Here is a 16,760-nt window from a genome sequence, read left to right on the forward strand (position 1 = left end):
TCTGCTGCGTGATGACATGTTTGGCCGGCTGGTGACTCTGGAAGTAAAACCGACGACTGTCCACAGCGTCTGGCTTAATGTGTTGACGCTCAGCGACGAACACGTCTTGACGCGAGCCTTGCAGGAGAAGAGCGCGTGGGCGTGAATATAAATACATACGAGGCCAAGGAGCTGAGCGGATGGGATCCTAACCAGTCCCAATTTGCCAATGCCAGTGGTCGATACATCCCTCAACAATCCATAACTCTCTGGGCGCGCTTACAAGAGGACAGCAAGAGAATATCGCAAAACCCACCTGGCATCTTAGGTAGTGCTTCCACGGTCACCTTGATTGGTGGCTATCGCCCTTCTTCGGTCGGGGCTCCTAGCACTCCGCGCCTTGGATGGCGAGTGAGTCCATGTACGCCCTTGGACGGGTAGACGTCGCAAAGGGGGGCCTTCAATTCTGTCGTTTCCGCCTTTGAGAGAGAAGCCGCTGGTAAAAAGCCTTCTTTCCTGAAGTCTTGCTGCGCTGGATGCCAGCATACTTGCTCTTCAATTTGTCGCCATCGTGTGCAGCCGTGACTTGTTCGAAAATCGTTCTCCTTTTCTCCCTGCGCGTGAGCCTTGCGCCGTAAGAGTCAGCCGGCCCGGATATGACTTCGCCAATTTGGGAATATCCCGGGGGAGCCGACGGCAACGCCTTTTTCTGGTGTTTGGGATCGAGTAGCCCACGCATGCGCAGGAGCTGCCAGTCTCTTTTGAACTCGGGAGTGAGGACCGTCTTTGGCAGATTGAACCAGTTTGGCCCAGCCGTATCCTATAGGTCGCAAGTCAGCAGCAGACAACACGCAAGTTTTGTGTCTGCAAAGCAAAGCGGGCCAACAGGACTTCTGGGGAGTCTCCATGTTTTGGCAGCAGAAGTAAGAATCAGAGTAACTATGATGTAAATGAAATCATGGAGCCACGGAAAACCATCCAAGACGGATGCTTATTCGTGTCATGAAGCCGTGAGCGGCTCCTTGTCATCACGATATCCGCTCAAGAGGAAGCAGCACAAGTAGAAGGCCGAGTTAACTCACATTCTTGGACTCTGCTCGAGACGCAGTTGCTTGCGGTTGGCGCACCGCAAGTGGTGCTTGGTGCGTATTGGGTTTTTGGTCAAGAGCAGTAATCCTGTTCATCGACCCTGGGGGCCCTGGACGAGAGAACGCAGGGATTTCGTGCAGGCGCTGCTCGGCTTCGCGAAGCAGCTCGTCGACCTCGTCATCAAGGATGCCCGGCATGATTCGCCCGATGATAGCGTCGACGGGCGGCAAGCACTCGGGCTGAAGGATGAAATTTCTTTCCCAGACCCTCTAGGGGCGGGCAGGGAAGAGAAGAAAAAGTCTCGGATTAGCTAACCCCACCAGGCTAAAGTTTTAAAGTCTGTGAATTGGCACTTACATAATACGGTCTCGCGCGGTCGGTAGGTACCTCGGAAGGTACCTAAACACTCTGCGCTGATGCTCTGCTCGTTGTCGCTCATTCATTTCCCACCATCTCTCTCAATCACCCCTCGAGCCATTTGCCCCCTCCCATCCTCTCCAGGCTCTTTTACTCTCCAACATCGGCATCCATCTCGTTTATTCAACACTAGCTTTGCTCTCATCGGTTCATCGCCCCTCCGATCAAGCCATCCGACAACGCACAGCTTCATGATCCGTTGATCGCGTCTGCCATCACCCTTCCCAGTACATCGCCGGCGCGTTGTTCGATCCCAGAAGCTTGCTTATCCGCCATCTGCCAGTCCGCGCCCGACTGGCAGCATCTACTTCCGTTCCAGCTTATTCGCCCGAGCCAGCCGGGTTTCTCATCGGTAGAATGGACCCGCAAGCTCAGCCCGCGCAGCCGCATCCTCAGCAGAGCCGGTCTGCGCCGGCATACGATCCTACCCAGGGCGGTCACTATGGTCAGTCGCCTTCTCTTCGTTGATTCTCCATGGAAAGGCTGACGGGATTCTTCCGTTGATTAATAGGCGCCTGCGCTGCTGTACGTGGCCTTCTATCTCCCGCCCCTATGAATCTGCCCAGCGGGTTCTGACCTGGCGGTTCAGTTAGCTGCGCAGGGCTTCGCTCCCGCCGAGCTCTACACTGGTCCATGGGCCAACGTCTGTACTTTTGCCTCCCTTCACTGCTTGAGATGGCTCATCAAGGCTAATTCGTGCACTGCGCACAGGTTCACCAGGGCCTGACTGGCCAGTACAAGGACATCCTGACCACGTACTGGCAGCAAACCATCACTCACCTGGAAAGTGATGCTCACGACTACAAGATACATCAGCTGCCCCTCGCGCGGATCAAAAAGGTCATGAAGGCCGACCCTGAAGTCAAGATGATTTCTGCCGAAGCCCCAATTCTCTTTGCCAAGGGTTGTGATATCTTCATTACCGAGCTCACCATGCGCGCCTGGATACACGCCGAGGAAAACAAGCGCCGCACGCTCCAACGCTCCGACATCGCCTCGGCTCTCGCCAAGTCGGACATGTTTGACTTCTTGATTGACATTGTTCCCCGGGAAGAGGCCTCGTCTCACGCAAAGAGAACTGCTGCGCAGCCCTCCGCCGCCAATGCCCAGACAGTGCCCGCGGCTCCGGGCCCAGGCCAAATGCCTGGTCAACATGCTGGCATGGGCCAAGGAGCTAATCACGGCCCTCATCCCATGGCGCCAGCCGATTACATGAGCGGCCACCATCTGGCCACGGAGCAGGACTATCGCCAGAGTACCAACATGTATCCCGGTCAGGTTCCTCAAGCTCCGACGGCTCCATATGGCCAAGCCCAGGCGCCGGGATCCATGTATGGAGAGATGGAGGGCATGTACCCGTACTCCACGATGCAACCCCAGCAGGTAATCCAAGTTTCTCTACTTCTGTGCGAACTCAGCTCACCAAATCCAGGCACCCATGTCATCCGAGGAGTTTGAATGAGGCGGAATCCCCCGTAATATTCCCTATCGGCAATCGACTGCCCAAAGGGCATTTGGTCCGGGGTACAGGACTCTCGGTCAACGCGTCGCCTGTCCTCGGTGACGGATTTGCAGTCTGTTGTACAGCTCCTGTAGCTTGAAAAGCCACAGAACCACCTTCAAAATCTGATCAAGGCTGCCGTCCCCTAAGCTAGTGATCGCATATGGAAACTACCGCTTCGGGCCTGGTCCCTTCTCAGTCGGTCTCGTTTCACTTCATCATGGCGAAGCGCGATGACAGGTTGGACAGCGGTGCGGTTCTTCCGGAAGCTTGAGTGACCGGCGTGAGCCTGCGTTGCGTGTCAGTGCCAATTAAAGGTGCGCCAGAGACATTGCATCGTACTTCTCCAGCAGAAGCGGCCCATTAAGAGCGTCCACTCGCCCGTACTTCTTGTTACGAGTAGAAATATCAAAGAATTCTTCGTGGTTGTCAGATTGCATCAGATTGATGGTTTGTTGAAGCTCGTCCAAATTCTCCTTCAACATCTGCCCATTCTCCAGGCTGCTGACAAACTCGGTCAAATACTGCACATCCTGAGCCAGCGCAGAAACCCCGTGCGCGTTGATGTGCTTCACGTCCGGCGACAATGGAAGAGCCTGTGCAAGTGTTAGCCCTGCTGACTAACGGCTCCGATTCCTGGCGAGGTGTCGAACCAGAATCTTGTTTGCCGCGTGGCTCAGGGCGTCAAAGTAGATGAGCTCTTTGATTTCGCGCGGCAGGCCGAGTAGTGTGGAGTTCATGATGTTTGACAGGTAACGTGTCAGGGTTTGCATGTAGTTGCTGGGTTCGGTTGTCACATTCGAGGCCAACCTGCCAGCGATCCTCAGCGTCAGTCACAATGGCGGGGGGGAGGGGAACAGGGTAAGACGAAGGGAAAGAGGTCCAAGCCTACCAGTCGTATTCTGCCGTGTCAACGAGGTCGTCTATTTTGCTGTTGACAAGTTCAAATATTCGCTTTTCGGCGGTCTTCTTGTTGTTGCGGAATTTCTCGGTTGCTTTCAGCTTCAGCGGGCCGCCGGCCGAGGTTGATGACCTCGCTCTGACCAGGAGCTGTTCCAGCTCTTGACATGCTATCTCGAAATGTTCCAAATTGATGAGTATTTGTACTATCTGGCCGAGGTACTGAGAGCTCAAACGCTCGACCAAAGACTGGCAGACCTTTTCCGTAAGAAGCTCATCAAGTGACTATTGGAGCCCTGTTAGCCTCCAAACTGGCAGCAACACGGGTTGAAAGCGCAACACATGTACCTTTCTGAGTGTTTCGTCTATGACATCGGAGTGCTGAAAATGATCGTCGGAAAAGAAGTAAAACTGGTTGAGGAAATTTCTTATGTCGATGCAGCACAAGGGGTACATCTGTGAGAACGGCAGCACACAGGGAAACCTGCCCATTGTTAGTGTTATCCATGTCATGAGACGTATAACGCACGCGAGCTCCTCTATCGGTTGGTCATGGATGAACCAGCTGACATTGATGACTTTTTCATACTCTTCGAGAGAGTTGATGGCCATGGGCATGTAATCATCGGTCGAAACAATCTATGCGTCGGTGAGTTTCGGAGTCGTGGCGGGACACGGAAGGGAGGCAAACCTCTTGAAAATCCTCACCGAACCGTCGTTTAAGGAGCTCAGCGTACTTGTCGAATAGTGTGAGGAGGAACGTGTCTAGCGTGGCAATCGAGTATCCCCAACCCTGGGTTCAAGTCAGCGGTGCTTGGATGAGCGGGGGGGCGCCCAAAATACCTCCATAGTTTGGACAAACAAGGCGATGAAACCCTTGATTTTGAGCAGAACCTCGGCATTGCCCACATCATTGATTGCCCTCGACGTCAACGTGATGGCCGCGCTGCACATGGACTCCCAGAGTTCTTCTACCTGGAAGCGATACGGCACTGCGTCAGCCCTCAGTCGAGATGTGGGGCTCTTGGGAAGGGATGGTCAACTCACGTCCGCCGGTGAGCGCAATTGAGGCACACGGCGCATTGTTGCCTTCTCGATAATGGCAAAGCCAGTAATGCCTTCCAATAGGCTGCTGAGAGACGTCTCGTCATCCGCCAGAAGCTCCACGGAGTTAGGGAGAAGAAGATCTTTCTGCTGTCGACGGGTGGCGGCGTATTCGGACCGGAATCGATCACATTGGCCGAGAGCGTCGTGAATATGCAACGCCTCGAACAGCGGAGTAAAGTCGACCTGAAGCTCCTCGTTGTTGAGCACGTCGAACTCCTCGCTTTCATCGCATACGAGCTCGATGGCGGAGTTGAGCTTAAAGTTGGATAGGAACTGGTCGTCCTCGACCCTCTTTCGTTGTCTGGACCTTCGCAGCTCGGTATGGTAGAAGGCCACCTCGCCCAGGAACTGTGAGGTTTCTCGAATACGGAACAGCCAGGTATTCAAGTCTGTCATGACGGCTTCCGATATTGTCTTTTGAGAGCCAGGTATCGACTTTTGGATGACGTCAGCCAGGCGGTGCTGGGTCGCATAGCGGTTCTGGAGGATCGGAACCAGGTGTTCATTCTGGAGGTCCTCGAGTGATTTGAGCGCCGAGTAGTACTTCTTGCGACGGACGAGATCATGGGAGTTGTTGAGCGCATGCAAGACTTTGAGCGATTCCCGGAGGGCGCTTGTGGCGTCGGCGATGTTCTGGCGGATGGCGGTGGTGTTCACGAGGGCGCCCTTTTGCTCGGCGAGTTTTTCTGTGCTGGCTTGGATGGATTGGTTGAGTTTGAGTATCTCAGACGTCAGGGCGACGGTGCCGTCGCGGACATGCTGCAGTCTGCCCACGGAATCGAGGAACTCCTCATGTTTAGTGAGGCCGATGCGTTCGATGTCGGCTTCGCGGTCGTCGGAGTAGCGAGTGAGGCATTGAATCAACGAGGGTGTTTTTTTGGAGCTGGCTGCGTCTTTCAGAACCGGAATCAAGTGGTCGGGAAAGTCTGAGTCTGAAGACGAGAGTATGATCTGGTGAACACAGTTAGCCGACCGTGACGAGGGACGGCGACTGCGAGGCGTGGAGTGGAAGCGGGGGAGAGACGTGCCTGTGGAATCGCGACGGCATAATCGTCAAAGGCTGCTTGCCGTAGCGGCATTTTCGGAACATTGAAAGACTGGGCACTGGGGGTTGGACTCGCGAGCTCAGGCAGAGTCGCGGAAGAACGTGGGCGGGGGATGGTTTGGAGAGGAATATCCGGGGTACCTAAGAGGGGTGTCGGAGTCTTGACTGGGGCTTTAAGGCGGGTGCGCTAGTACGGACCAACCTAGGGACCTAGACCTACTCTGCCGGTATTTAGTGCTATTAAGTATAGTAGAGGTAGATATACTTTATAGATAAGGAATTACTCGTATATAGCCTCTAAGGCTATAGCGAAGCTAATAAGGGCCTAGGCCCCTATTAATAATCTTAGCTAGCTATAGAGCCTAGGGGCTTATAACTAATTAAGGAAAGGGTAGCTATAAAAGTAAAGATAAAGGAAAGGTAAGTTTAGTTCCTTTTATATAGTGTTTTCCCCCTTTAAGGGCCTTAGGGCCCCTAGGTTACTCTTTTTTAAGCTACTTAGCTATTCCTATCTTTATTTTAGCTAAAAAGGTTAAAAGGGCTTCCTTTTCTTTCTTAGAGCTATAGAAAAAAGGTAGGCTAAGGGCCTCTTTTTATCCCTTTAAGGCTTAATAAAGGACCTCTCTTTCCCTTTTATAGTTTAAGTACCTTAAGATAAGGTACTTAGCTATATACCTTTCTTAGCTATAATAATAGTTATCTTAGTTTATTTTATAAGTAGAACTAATTAAACTTATATATATTTTTAAATTATACTTATATATATATCTTTAATTATACTTATACTTTATTTTTTAAGATATATACTAGCGCTAGCCTATCCCGCTTACTTATACTATATAAGGCTAGTAAGTATTTATACCGCCTAAATACTTATACCGCTTAAATACTTATACCGCTTAAATACTTATACCTATACTTATACCTACTTATATATATTATAATATACTTTTAGCTATATAATATATACCTTTTAATTTGCTTAAATAATATATTTTTAAGCCTTAAGCTTAAAGTTATAATAATAGGCCTATTAATTAATTATATTCTTCTTTTAGCCTTTATAGCTATATAGGTAGTAGCGTAGTAAGAGCTTTATATAAGGGTCTTACGTTATATAGCTAAAAGTATATATTAATATATATAAGCGGGCGTAAGTATAGGTATAAGTATTTAAGCGGTATAAATACTTACTAGCTTTATAGGGTATAAGTAAGTAAGTAAGTTAGAATTAATATATATCTTAAAAATATAGTATAAGTATAATTAAAGATATATATATAAGTACGATTAATTTTACTTTATTTTATTAGTTTTTTTTTTAAAAAGGAAAATAAAAAACTAGCTTTAAAAAGGAGCTAGTAAAAAGCTTAAAAGGTTAGCTTAAGCTTTTTAATAAAGTTCTTTTTTAAGCTAAAAGCTAGGTAAAGGGTCTTTTAAATAAATATATAGTATTTACTTAAGCCCTTAGCTTTAAGGCTTTTAGCTGCCTTAATAGCTTAAAAGCCCTTTTAATAGTCCTTAATAGCTTCTTAAACCTTTCTTTATAAGTAGCTAATAAAAACTAAAGAAGTCCCTTAAGTAAAAGCCTTTAAGCTTTTCTTAGCTAGCTTATTATTAAAGATTTTTAAGTAGCTAAAGTATTAATATAGCTATATATTATAAAAAGCCTTTAAGCTAGTTAAGAGCCTTTTAATATATATAGCGAAAAAAAACTTCTTATAAAACTAATATATACTTATAGTAAGTATATATTACGACTAAAATACTAGTTAATACTAAGAATTAATTTAGTAGTATTAATTACCCTTAATAATAATACTATACTAAGGCTAAGGGGTAAGTAAATATAGTAGCGGCCTACGATATACTAAGCTTAATTAAAGTATATAATATAAAGAGATACTACCTAAATTTATATACCTTAATAAGGCGAGTTAATAAACCTAAAGTAGTAATATAATACTAGCCTAAGCGCTAAGTAACCTTATAGAAAAAGTAGTATATAATAAACTTATAGGCTTTATCTTAAGTATATAGTTTAGTAGGGTATAAGTAGTAGTTAAACGGCTCTTTAAGATAAAGAGCTATACTAATAATACGTTATTAATATAAGAGTCTTTAACTATTATAGGTAATAGGCTTAGGCCGCGGCCTAAGCTATATAGTTACGTATAGAGGGCCGGATCCTATAAGTATAGGGGCGGGCTAGCCGCGTATAGAAGAGCTCTATATAGCTTATTAATATTATCCTACGGACGGTACCTACGCGTACGCCTCTACCTACTCCGTGATAGTATAAGCTATTAATTAATAGATCTAATAGATATCTCTCCGGAGAGGGCGCTTCCCCCTCGAGGAAGCACTCCGCCCCTCCCCGGATAGATAGGAAGTATCGTAGCTATCCTAAAAGCGATTAAAAGCGCGACGGCTAGCGAAAAGGACGAGGTTCTCGCTATACTAAGGGAGCCGTCTATGAGACCGGCTTTAACCCCTACGGCCTCTATAACGCCGGTTACGACGGCGATACTACCGATAAGGAAGCCGCTCCCTTAGCCGACTTAGGACGGTAAGCTAGAGTCCTTTTACTTCTTCCTTAGCCGGCTATAGATAAAGTTTATAACCGACGAGAAATAGGGCTTAAATAGCTATCGCGATATAGCGTAGTATTCGCTTTTTTATACGCTACCGGAGCCCTAGATATAGCGGATCTCCGGATTCTAGGATAAGGGCGGCCTTAGTAGTAGACGCGACCTATAAGACTTCTTCTAATACCTTATATATACGTTTAGCAACGTATAGGAGCGGGAGAAGGCGTAAGATAGGCTATAGACCCTTAAGTAAAGAGACGGATAAACCTTTAGCGAATTCCTTCCTAATTTTAAAGAGACGCTCTTACGGGTAGCGGGGACTATAGTATAAGAAGATAGCGCGAAGCTTATATAGCTATAGAATTCGATTACGCTAGCCCTACGGGAGCTACTTATCCCCGTAATTATACCTACTAACTACGGCGAGTACGTAAGCTAGTTAATAAAGGTAGCTTAGGGCTATAAGTAGACGCCGCGTTTCTAGAAGCTCCGTAAGCGCACGCCGTATAGCGGCGATAGGATTACCGCCCCTCCGTAAGATAAATAACCGGCTATCGATACGGATAGGGACACCCTAATATCGGCTACCCGCACGGACCGGGCTAGACGCGGTAAGAAGACGCCGTTAACTACCCCTTATACCGCCCCGCACTCTAAGTAGCGGGCGAAGTAGGTAACGAGCGAGGAAATTAGGAAGAGGAAGGCTAACGGCCGCTACCTACGTTACGGAGTATCTACGTACTTTATATTAAAATACCCCTTCTTTTTAGCTAAGCGGCCTATAGCGGTTCGAGTAGCGAAGATAGAACCGCTCCTCGCCTTAGACGATAAGGAGGACTCCGCCCCCCTAGGCTTAGAGGAAAAAGAGTAGCTCCGGAGTAAAGACGGGCTCTAGAGCCCTAATTACTAGTATTAGTAAAGGAGAAGGAAGAATTATCCGCCTATATAAAAGAGGAGCTTACTTTAATATAAGTTATAATTAATAACTCTTTACCTATTACCGCCTTTATAAACGAGGGCTACTAGTGCTACGCTATAGTTAACGAGGCGCTTATACGAGAGATATAAGTACCGGTAGAAAAGATCGCCCTAAGGCGAGTAAAGAGCGCCTTAAGCGTAATAGAGGGTATAGTAATTAGGGGTATTATATAGCTAGCTATAGAGGTCGACGGTTACTATAAGCTTATCGTAGCCTATATAATCCCTTAACTAAAGTTTCCCTTAATCCTCGGGAAACCCTAGTTATTATATATAAAGTTATACTCGGTTCTATACTAAAGGAAGCTATAGTTTAAGCCTATATAACGGTAGGTCCGCTATAACGATAGTTCTATAAGCGTAGGACTAGGCGTGCGAGCTTTATACTTAGTATAAGAAGTCCTTACCTCTATTTTCGTAGGAACTATACGATAAGTAGAGCGGGGGTAAGGCTAGGCAGCGGCTAACGTAGCGGTCTACGTAGTTAGCTTAGCGGATATCGATAAGGCCCTTTAAATAAAGAAGCTAAAGTCGCCCTCTAAGCTATAGTAATAAATACCGGAGCGCTTTTACGACCTCCTACCGCTATTTAAGTCCTAGGAAGTAGATAAGCTTAACCTATATAAGCTAAGGGTAGACTATAGGATCGTACTCTATACTAATAAGAAGGGGTAGGAACTACCTATACCGTTTAGACCGCTATATAGTATATTATACGCAGAGCTACTAGTGCTAAAGAAGACGCTAAGGGACCTCTTAAATAAGGGTTTTATTTAAGTAAGTAGCTCTAAAGTAAGAGCGCTAGTCCTATTTATATATAAACTAAGGGGCGGGATATAGTTCTATTACGACTATAGGGCCCTAAACGTAATTATAAGGCTAGACCGCTACCCCTTACCCTTAATCTTAAATACGCTCTATAACCTTTTAAAGGCGAAGTAGTTTATAAAGCTAGATATAAAATAAGCATTTTATAAGGTATAGATCTTAGAGGGTAATAAGTAGAAGACGGCGTTCTATATACGCTATAGCTTATTCGAGTAGCTTATAATGCCCTTTAGCCTCTTAGGAGCGCCCGCTACCTTCTAGCGTTATATTAATAACGTGCTTTAGGACTTCCTCGATAAGTTTACCTTTATATATATAGATAATATCCTTATCTATATAAGCGGCTCCTATAAGGACTATATATAGAAAGTACGAAGGGTCTTAGAGCGCCTTTAACTTTATAGGCTCTACCTCGACCTAAATAAGTACGAATTTAGGGTTAAGAGGGTTAAGTACCTAGGCTTTATTATCTACGTAGGCATAGGTATATAGGCAGACCCTATAAAGATCTAAGCGATTTAAGACTAAGCTACCCTAACTATATAGATAGGCGTATAGAGCTTCCTTAGGTTCGCGAACTATTATAGGATATTTATTAAGGGCTTCTCCTATATTATAATACCCTTAAATAAGATTACTAGGAAGCAGACCGCCTTTTACTAGGGGCCCGTATAGGAAGGAGCGTTCTATACGCTTAAGGACCTATTCTCTTAAGCCTTAGTACTACTTTAGTAGGACTTCGACCGGTCTACGTTAGTTAAAGTAGACTATAGCGGCTAGGCACTTAAAGGAACGCTCTCTTAGGAGGTAGATAGGCGGAAGTAACTAGTAGCGTTCTACTCTTATAAGCTAACCCTAGCGGAGCGGAATTACGCTATTTACGATAAGGAGATACTAGCGATTATTAGCTACCTCGAGTAATAGTAAGCGGAGCTCTAGAGCTATAAGAGCTTTAAGGTTCTTATAGACTATAAGAACCTCGAGTACTTTATAACTTACTAGTACCTCTTAGAGCGGTAAGCCCGCTAAGCGGAGTATCTCTTACGCTTTAACTTCTTAATTAAGTACCGCCTTAGGCGGAACTCCGCGGTCTTAGACGCGCTTTCTTAGAGGGATTAAGACCGGCTAATAGGAGCGGATATCGAGGCCCGGGATCTATAGCTTATCCTATAGGAAGCACTACGGACTTATATAGGAGCTTCCCTAGTAGAGGAAGACGCGGTACTAGCGAATAAGCTTCCCCCTACGCCCTTACCTTAGTCCGGTAAGGAGGGATAGACCGGCCTAAGAGCGCGCGCGGCGAGAGTATTTTAAGATAAGGCCCTATAACGCTTATAGGATAGGATAGCGGCTCTAGACCGTACCTACGAGGGCGTACGCCGCGCCGTTAAGTCCGGCGCTCGATGCCTAGATCTAAAGCTAAAGCTAAAGGTATAGGTAGCCGACTACTATATCGACCTACGGGGGCATCTACGCTAGCGAGGGAGACTATAGGTACCGGGCGCACCGTATACTATAGAAGCTAAGGAGAAGGAGGGACCGCCGGAGCTAGATAAATAAAATAAGCTTTAAAGGAAGCTAGTCTAACTTATCTATAACTCTAGCGTTATAGGTTACCTAGGCAGATAGGGCATAGTAGTAGGCCTTACGAGGGACTTTTACTAGCCCCTCCTATAGTACTACGTTCGTCGCTTCTTCTATAACTATAATATCTATAGCTATACGAAGATCTAGAGGGCATAGCTTAAGGGGCTACTTAAGTAGCTTCTAGTACCTAACTAGTTCTATACGTATATATAGATAGACTTTATAACGGACCTCTTATTTATAGAGGGCGGCAACCGCTATATATAGGTAATTAAGGACCGACTTAGTAAGTCTATAATATTAAAGCCGATACTATCTATAGATATAAAGTCCTATATAAAGCGCTTCCTATAGTACTAGGCCCGCTTATATAGCTAGCTAGCCTCTATTATAAGCGATAGGGGATCGAATTAAACTAGCCGCTTTTAGTAGTACTTATATTAGCTACTTTAGATTACGTAGCTACTTAGTACGGTATATTACTTATAGACCGACGGAGGGCCTAAGAGGGTTAACTAGGAGGCGTAGGCTTACCTACGGGCTATTATAGCCTATAACTAAGTAGACTAAGACCGGTAGCTCCCTACGGCCTAACTTATATTAAATAGTAGACTATATACCTCTATTAAGATAGCCCCTTTCTTTATAATATATAGCTTTAAACTACCCTTACTAGTTCCCTTTACCGTAGATATAGTAGCGGAGTAGTATAGTAATACGTTATTAAAGGGCCGCGCCTCTACGTTTATACGAAAGCTATAAGAGACTATAGATTATTACTAATCCGCGATAGCCGCCGCGGTATAAGATTAAGAGCGGCACGCTAATAAGACTAAGGCCCTAGTAAATAGGTTCGCGGTAGGAGATAAGGTATAGCTAGACCTCCGTAACTATAAGTTAGCACGACTAAAGAAGAAGCTTAATTAGCTATACGCGAAGTTTACGGTATAGAGGGTTATTAGCCTATAGGTTATAGAGCTCGATAGTCTCCTAACGGGGGTCTATAATAAGATTAACGTAGACCTCCTTTATAAAGCCTCCTTTAACCCGCTACCTAGATAAGAAGTAGCGGACGCCTAACCGCCTATAATTAAAGTAAAGGGAGAGGACGAGTTTAAGGTTAAAGAGATATAGGCCGCGCGCTAGAAAAAGGTTAGTAAGGGGAAACGCTAAGAGGTCCTTATTAAGTAGCGCGGGTATCTCGACCCTACGTAGGAACCTATATATAAGTTTATAGGAACTATAGCCCTCGATAAGTTTAAAGCCTTATTTAAAATAGTAGATAAGAATAACGGACTAGCGGACTACTAATAGTAGCCCGGGCTAGGACTATAAAGTAAGTATAGTAGAGGGGGCAGTTATAGTAATATAGGTAATATAAGCGCAATAGTATAGGCGGAGATAAAAATAGCGTTTATTATAAGGCGGAGCCCTTAGACTACCTAGGCCTATTCTTTATTATTATTATTATTATTATCTTTATTATCGTCGTCCTTATCGGCCTCCTCCTTCTTATTAGTAGCGGCGGCAGTCTCTAGGGCGCTAAGGCGGCCCTTTAAGCCCGTAAGCTAGTTAGCGGCGGCGGCGGCTCTAGGGGTAAAGGGGTAGCGGCTAGCGGCGGCGGTAGGGGTAGCGGCGGTAGTAGAGGCGGGTATAGCTAAGGGGACCGCCGATAGGGCGACGAAGGTAGTATCCCTAGCGCTAGGTACGTTAAAGGCGGAAATAAAAGAGCAGAGGAGTAGGACTTACTTAGGTATAAGGCCCTATCGCTTAAGGGCGCGGAGGTTACGGTAGGCGGTAGCGGCGGCGGTAAGGCGCTTCTTAGCAGCCCCCCGCGCCTACCTATATAAGCCGGCCTTCTAAGCTAACGCCGTAGCGAGTAAGATAGGAGGCGCCGCCTTATAGGCGCGGCCGGCTCGCGCGTACTAGTAGCAGCTACCGCCGCGGCGGCGCCCGGCCTAGTTAAAGCAATCGAGCTCCTATAACGTATAACGTATATAGGGGGCTAAGCGGGCGGCGCCGGCCTATACTTAGCGCTTATACTATAGGAGGTTAGCGGATAACGTCTATTACGCTTACCTAACTACGGACTTATAGGGGTAGCGGAGACGGAGGCGGGGGCTAAGGGGCCGGGCGTTATAGGTAGCGGCGGGGACGGCGTCGTTACCCTAAGGGGCGACGTAAGAGCGAATAGCGTAGTAGAGGCGGCGGCGGCGGCGGTAGGAGTAGTAGCAGCGGCGCGGGTAGGAGCGGCGGCGGCGGCGGAGTTATCGTCGGCCGCGGCTAGCACGGCGTCGACGAACGACTCTATACGCTCTAAGAAGGAAGAGGTAAGAGAGGGAGAGGCGGATATATCTATCGTGGAAGTTAGTATAACGGAATACGGCCTCCCGCTCTATAAGGCGCGGAACTTACTAGTTAGAGTTATTATTATTATTAGGGCTATTATTACTACTACCGCTACTACTATAAGTATATATTAATAGAGCGGCCCGTATAGCTAAGAACGGACTAATGCCCTAGGTAAAGCGGAACTTACCTATTAATACTATTACTATAGTTAAAGAAAGGAGAGAAGGAAGGGAAGGGGGAAAAAGGGGATGCCGCTTTATATACCCCTTAGTAAAGGATACTGCCTAAGGTAGAAGGGACGGGCAACCTAAGGCTTACGTAGGTCTAGACTAGCCGCCGGCTACTTAAGGGCGTATATAATAGGTTACGCCCTTATTTAAACGGCTAGCCGGCCGATAAGTATAGAGCTAGGTCCCGGCTGCTTAGGCTAACGGGCGCGGGGATAATAGGGCTAGTAGGGCCGGCCCTATTAACGGGAAAGGGTAGGGAAGAGCCCGCGGTACGGGCCTAATTATATAGGAGCCGTTAATAGGGCAGTACTACGCCGCGCTCGAGGGAGGGTATTATATAAGAGTCTTTAACTATTATAGGTAATAGGCTTAGGCCGCGGCCTAAGCTATATAGTTACGTACGGAGGGCCGGATCCTATAAGTATAGGGGCGGGCTAGCCGCGTATAAAAGAGCTTTATATAGCTTATTAATATTATCCTATAAATAGCACCTACGTATACGCCTCTACTTACTCCGTAATAATTAGTAGTACTTTATATAGATAAAAGCTTTAAGATAATAATCTAAGAAGTAATTAAAGAGGTAGTTAAAGAAGAACTTTACTTAAGTATTACTTTAAGCTTAAGAGGCTCTAAGCGAACCTAGGCTATAATTATAGCTAAAACTAAAAGACTAACTTAATATAAAGCTATAGTAAAATAGGTCCTACTATACTATAAATATAAGATTATTATAGTCCTTACTAAGGTACTACTTAAGATCCTAAGCCGCGAATTAAAGGATATAATAAAGGTAGTAAATATAGCCTTAAAAGCTATAAGCGCTATAATAGTAAGGCGCCTTTAAAGTAAAGATATTATAGTTATATTTAATACTTTAGTAAGAGCTTATTAAATAGACTAAGACTAAAAAGCTATATTTAAAGTAAAGGTTATAATTACTTCTTAAGGTATATAAGTAAAAGCGGAATTTTAGGAAATTAAGGAATTACGTAAGACTATATAATAGAGGGGAAGAAGGAGTATAAGGTAGGATTTTTAACGGAATTTATTAGTAGTATATTAGTATATAGAAGAGGTGTTTAAGTTAATTATTCTCTCTTTATCTACTAGCGGACATACTGTCTTATATAGATAATTATAGCTAAACGGAAGAACCTTTCGGGACTAGATTTAGGCTGCCGTATAGCCCTAAGACTAGGGAATTCCGTGATATCTTAAGTAAATCTAAAAGTGTCTTAGTTCTACTAATATTCGTGTTTAGAGGAGGTTAGTTATGCTAGTATTCTTAAGAGGTCTTAGCTAGTATTCTAAGCTAGCTCTATTCCTTCGATTCCTAATTATACAATAACCGGCAACCCGTTTAATATATAATAACATAAAAAATAACGAGCGATTCTTACTCTATAGGATAAGATTTTATCTATAATTAATATACTACGTATTAGCTTATATAATCGGGAGAGTATAGTATAGCTGCTTTATTTATAGTAAGAACACCGTTCCTTATAGCCTCCCTTAAAGAGTAGATTTATATACTCTTTACTAATTTATTTATAGTAGTATATATATAGGGTAAAAACCTAATATAGGAAAACTATTCTTATACCTTAATAGGATATATAAAAACCTATTCTTTCTTAGGAAAAAAAAATATCCTTAGGTATATACTAATAGAAAAACCTATGGTAGGAAAAATCTATAGTTATAATAATTATTTATAGGATAACCTTATATAAGGTAAAACCTATTATTACTAGGAAAATCTTAATAGATAAAAACCTAGTAAATATTTCTCTAGGAAACTTAAAAGGAAAAACCTAGTAAGGGAAAGATATAGAAAGTATAAGAAATATCTAAAAACCCCTTTAATTGCTTAGGAACTTATATTAAGGATAGACCGTTTCTAAATTTATAGAGTAATCTAGGTCTTAATTCCTTCGTAAAAATATTAGCTATATTATCTTCTAATTTAATATAAAAAACTCTAATTTCCCCTTCTCTTATACTAGTTTTAGTATAGTAATAGGCTAATCTTATATACTTAGACCTTTTATAAAATTCCGGATTTTCTGCTAATTTAATAGCAGTAGTATTATCCGTTAAAATAGGAGGTATAGTATTAGGAATCTTAATAGATAGATCCTTAGTAATAT

The 16,760-nt window shown here is 44.7% G+C and overlaps 3 protein-coding genes across 3 annotated transcripts; 1 reads left to right on the forward strand and 2 right to left on the reverse strand.

The window, feature by feature from the left end:
- Positions 1–439: 439 nt before the first annotated feature.
- Positions 440–1,265, reverse strand: HRG_08504 (fcf2 pre-rRNA processing domain-containing protein; the record flags this gene model as incomplete). The annotated part of the gene is made up of 2 exons (XM_044866975.1): positions 440–799; positions 1,062–1,265. 2 exons carry the CDS (start codon positions 1,263–1,265, stop codon positions 440–442), a joined length of 564 nt encoding a protein of 187 aa, XP_044717862.1.
- Positions 1,266–1,842: 577 nt separating this feature from the next.
- On the forward strand, positions 1,843–2,947 carry HRG_08505 (histone-like transcription factor (CBF/NF-Y) and archaeal histone domain-containing protein; the record flags this gene model as incomplete). The annotated part of the gene is made up of 7 exons (XM_044866976.1): positions 1,843–1,930; positions 1,997–2,010; positions 2,075–2,128; positions 2,197–2,632; positions 2,690–2,740; positions 2,798–2,868; positions 2,918–2,947. The coding sequence occupies 7 exons, from the start codon at positions 1,843–1,845 to the stop codon at positions 2,945–2,947; spliced, it is 744 nt and encodes a 247-aa protein (XP_044717863.1).
- A 249-nt stretch (positions 2,948–3,196) lies between these two features.
- Positions 3,197–6,072, reverse strand: HRG_08506 (exocyst complex subunit sec15-like domain-containing protein; the record flags this gene model as incomplete). Its single annotated transcript, XM_044866977.1, has 10 exons — positions 3,197–3,275; positions 3,329–3,582; positions 3,640–3,796; positions 3,879–4,171; positions 4,235–4,370; positions 4,416–4,525; positions 4,578–4,679; positions 4,730–4,861; positions 4,934–5,944; positions 6,022–6,072. The coding sequence occupies 10 exons, from the start codon at positions 6,070–6,072 to the stop codon at positions 3,197–3,199; spliced, it is 2,325 nt and encodes a 774-aa protein (XP_044717864.1).
- Positions 6,073–16,760: the final 10,688 nt, after the last annotated feature.

The sequence above is a fragment of the Hirsutella rhossiliensis genome, assembly GCF_020360975.1.
Source record: "Hirsutella rhossiliensis strain HR02 chromosome Unknown scaffold00010, whole genome shotgun sequence".
NCBI classification, from domain to species: Eukaryota; Fungi; Ascomycota; class Sordariomycetes; order Hypocreales; family Ophiocordycipitaceae; genus Hirsutella; species Hirsutella rhossiliensis.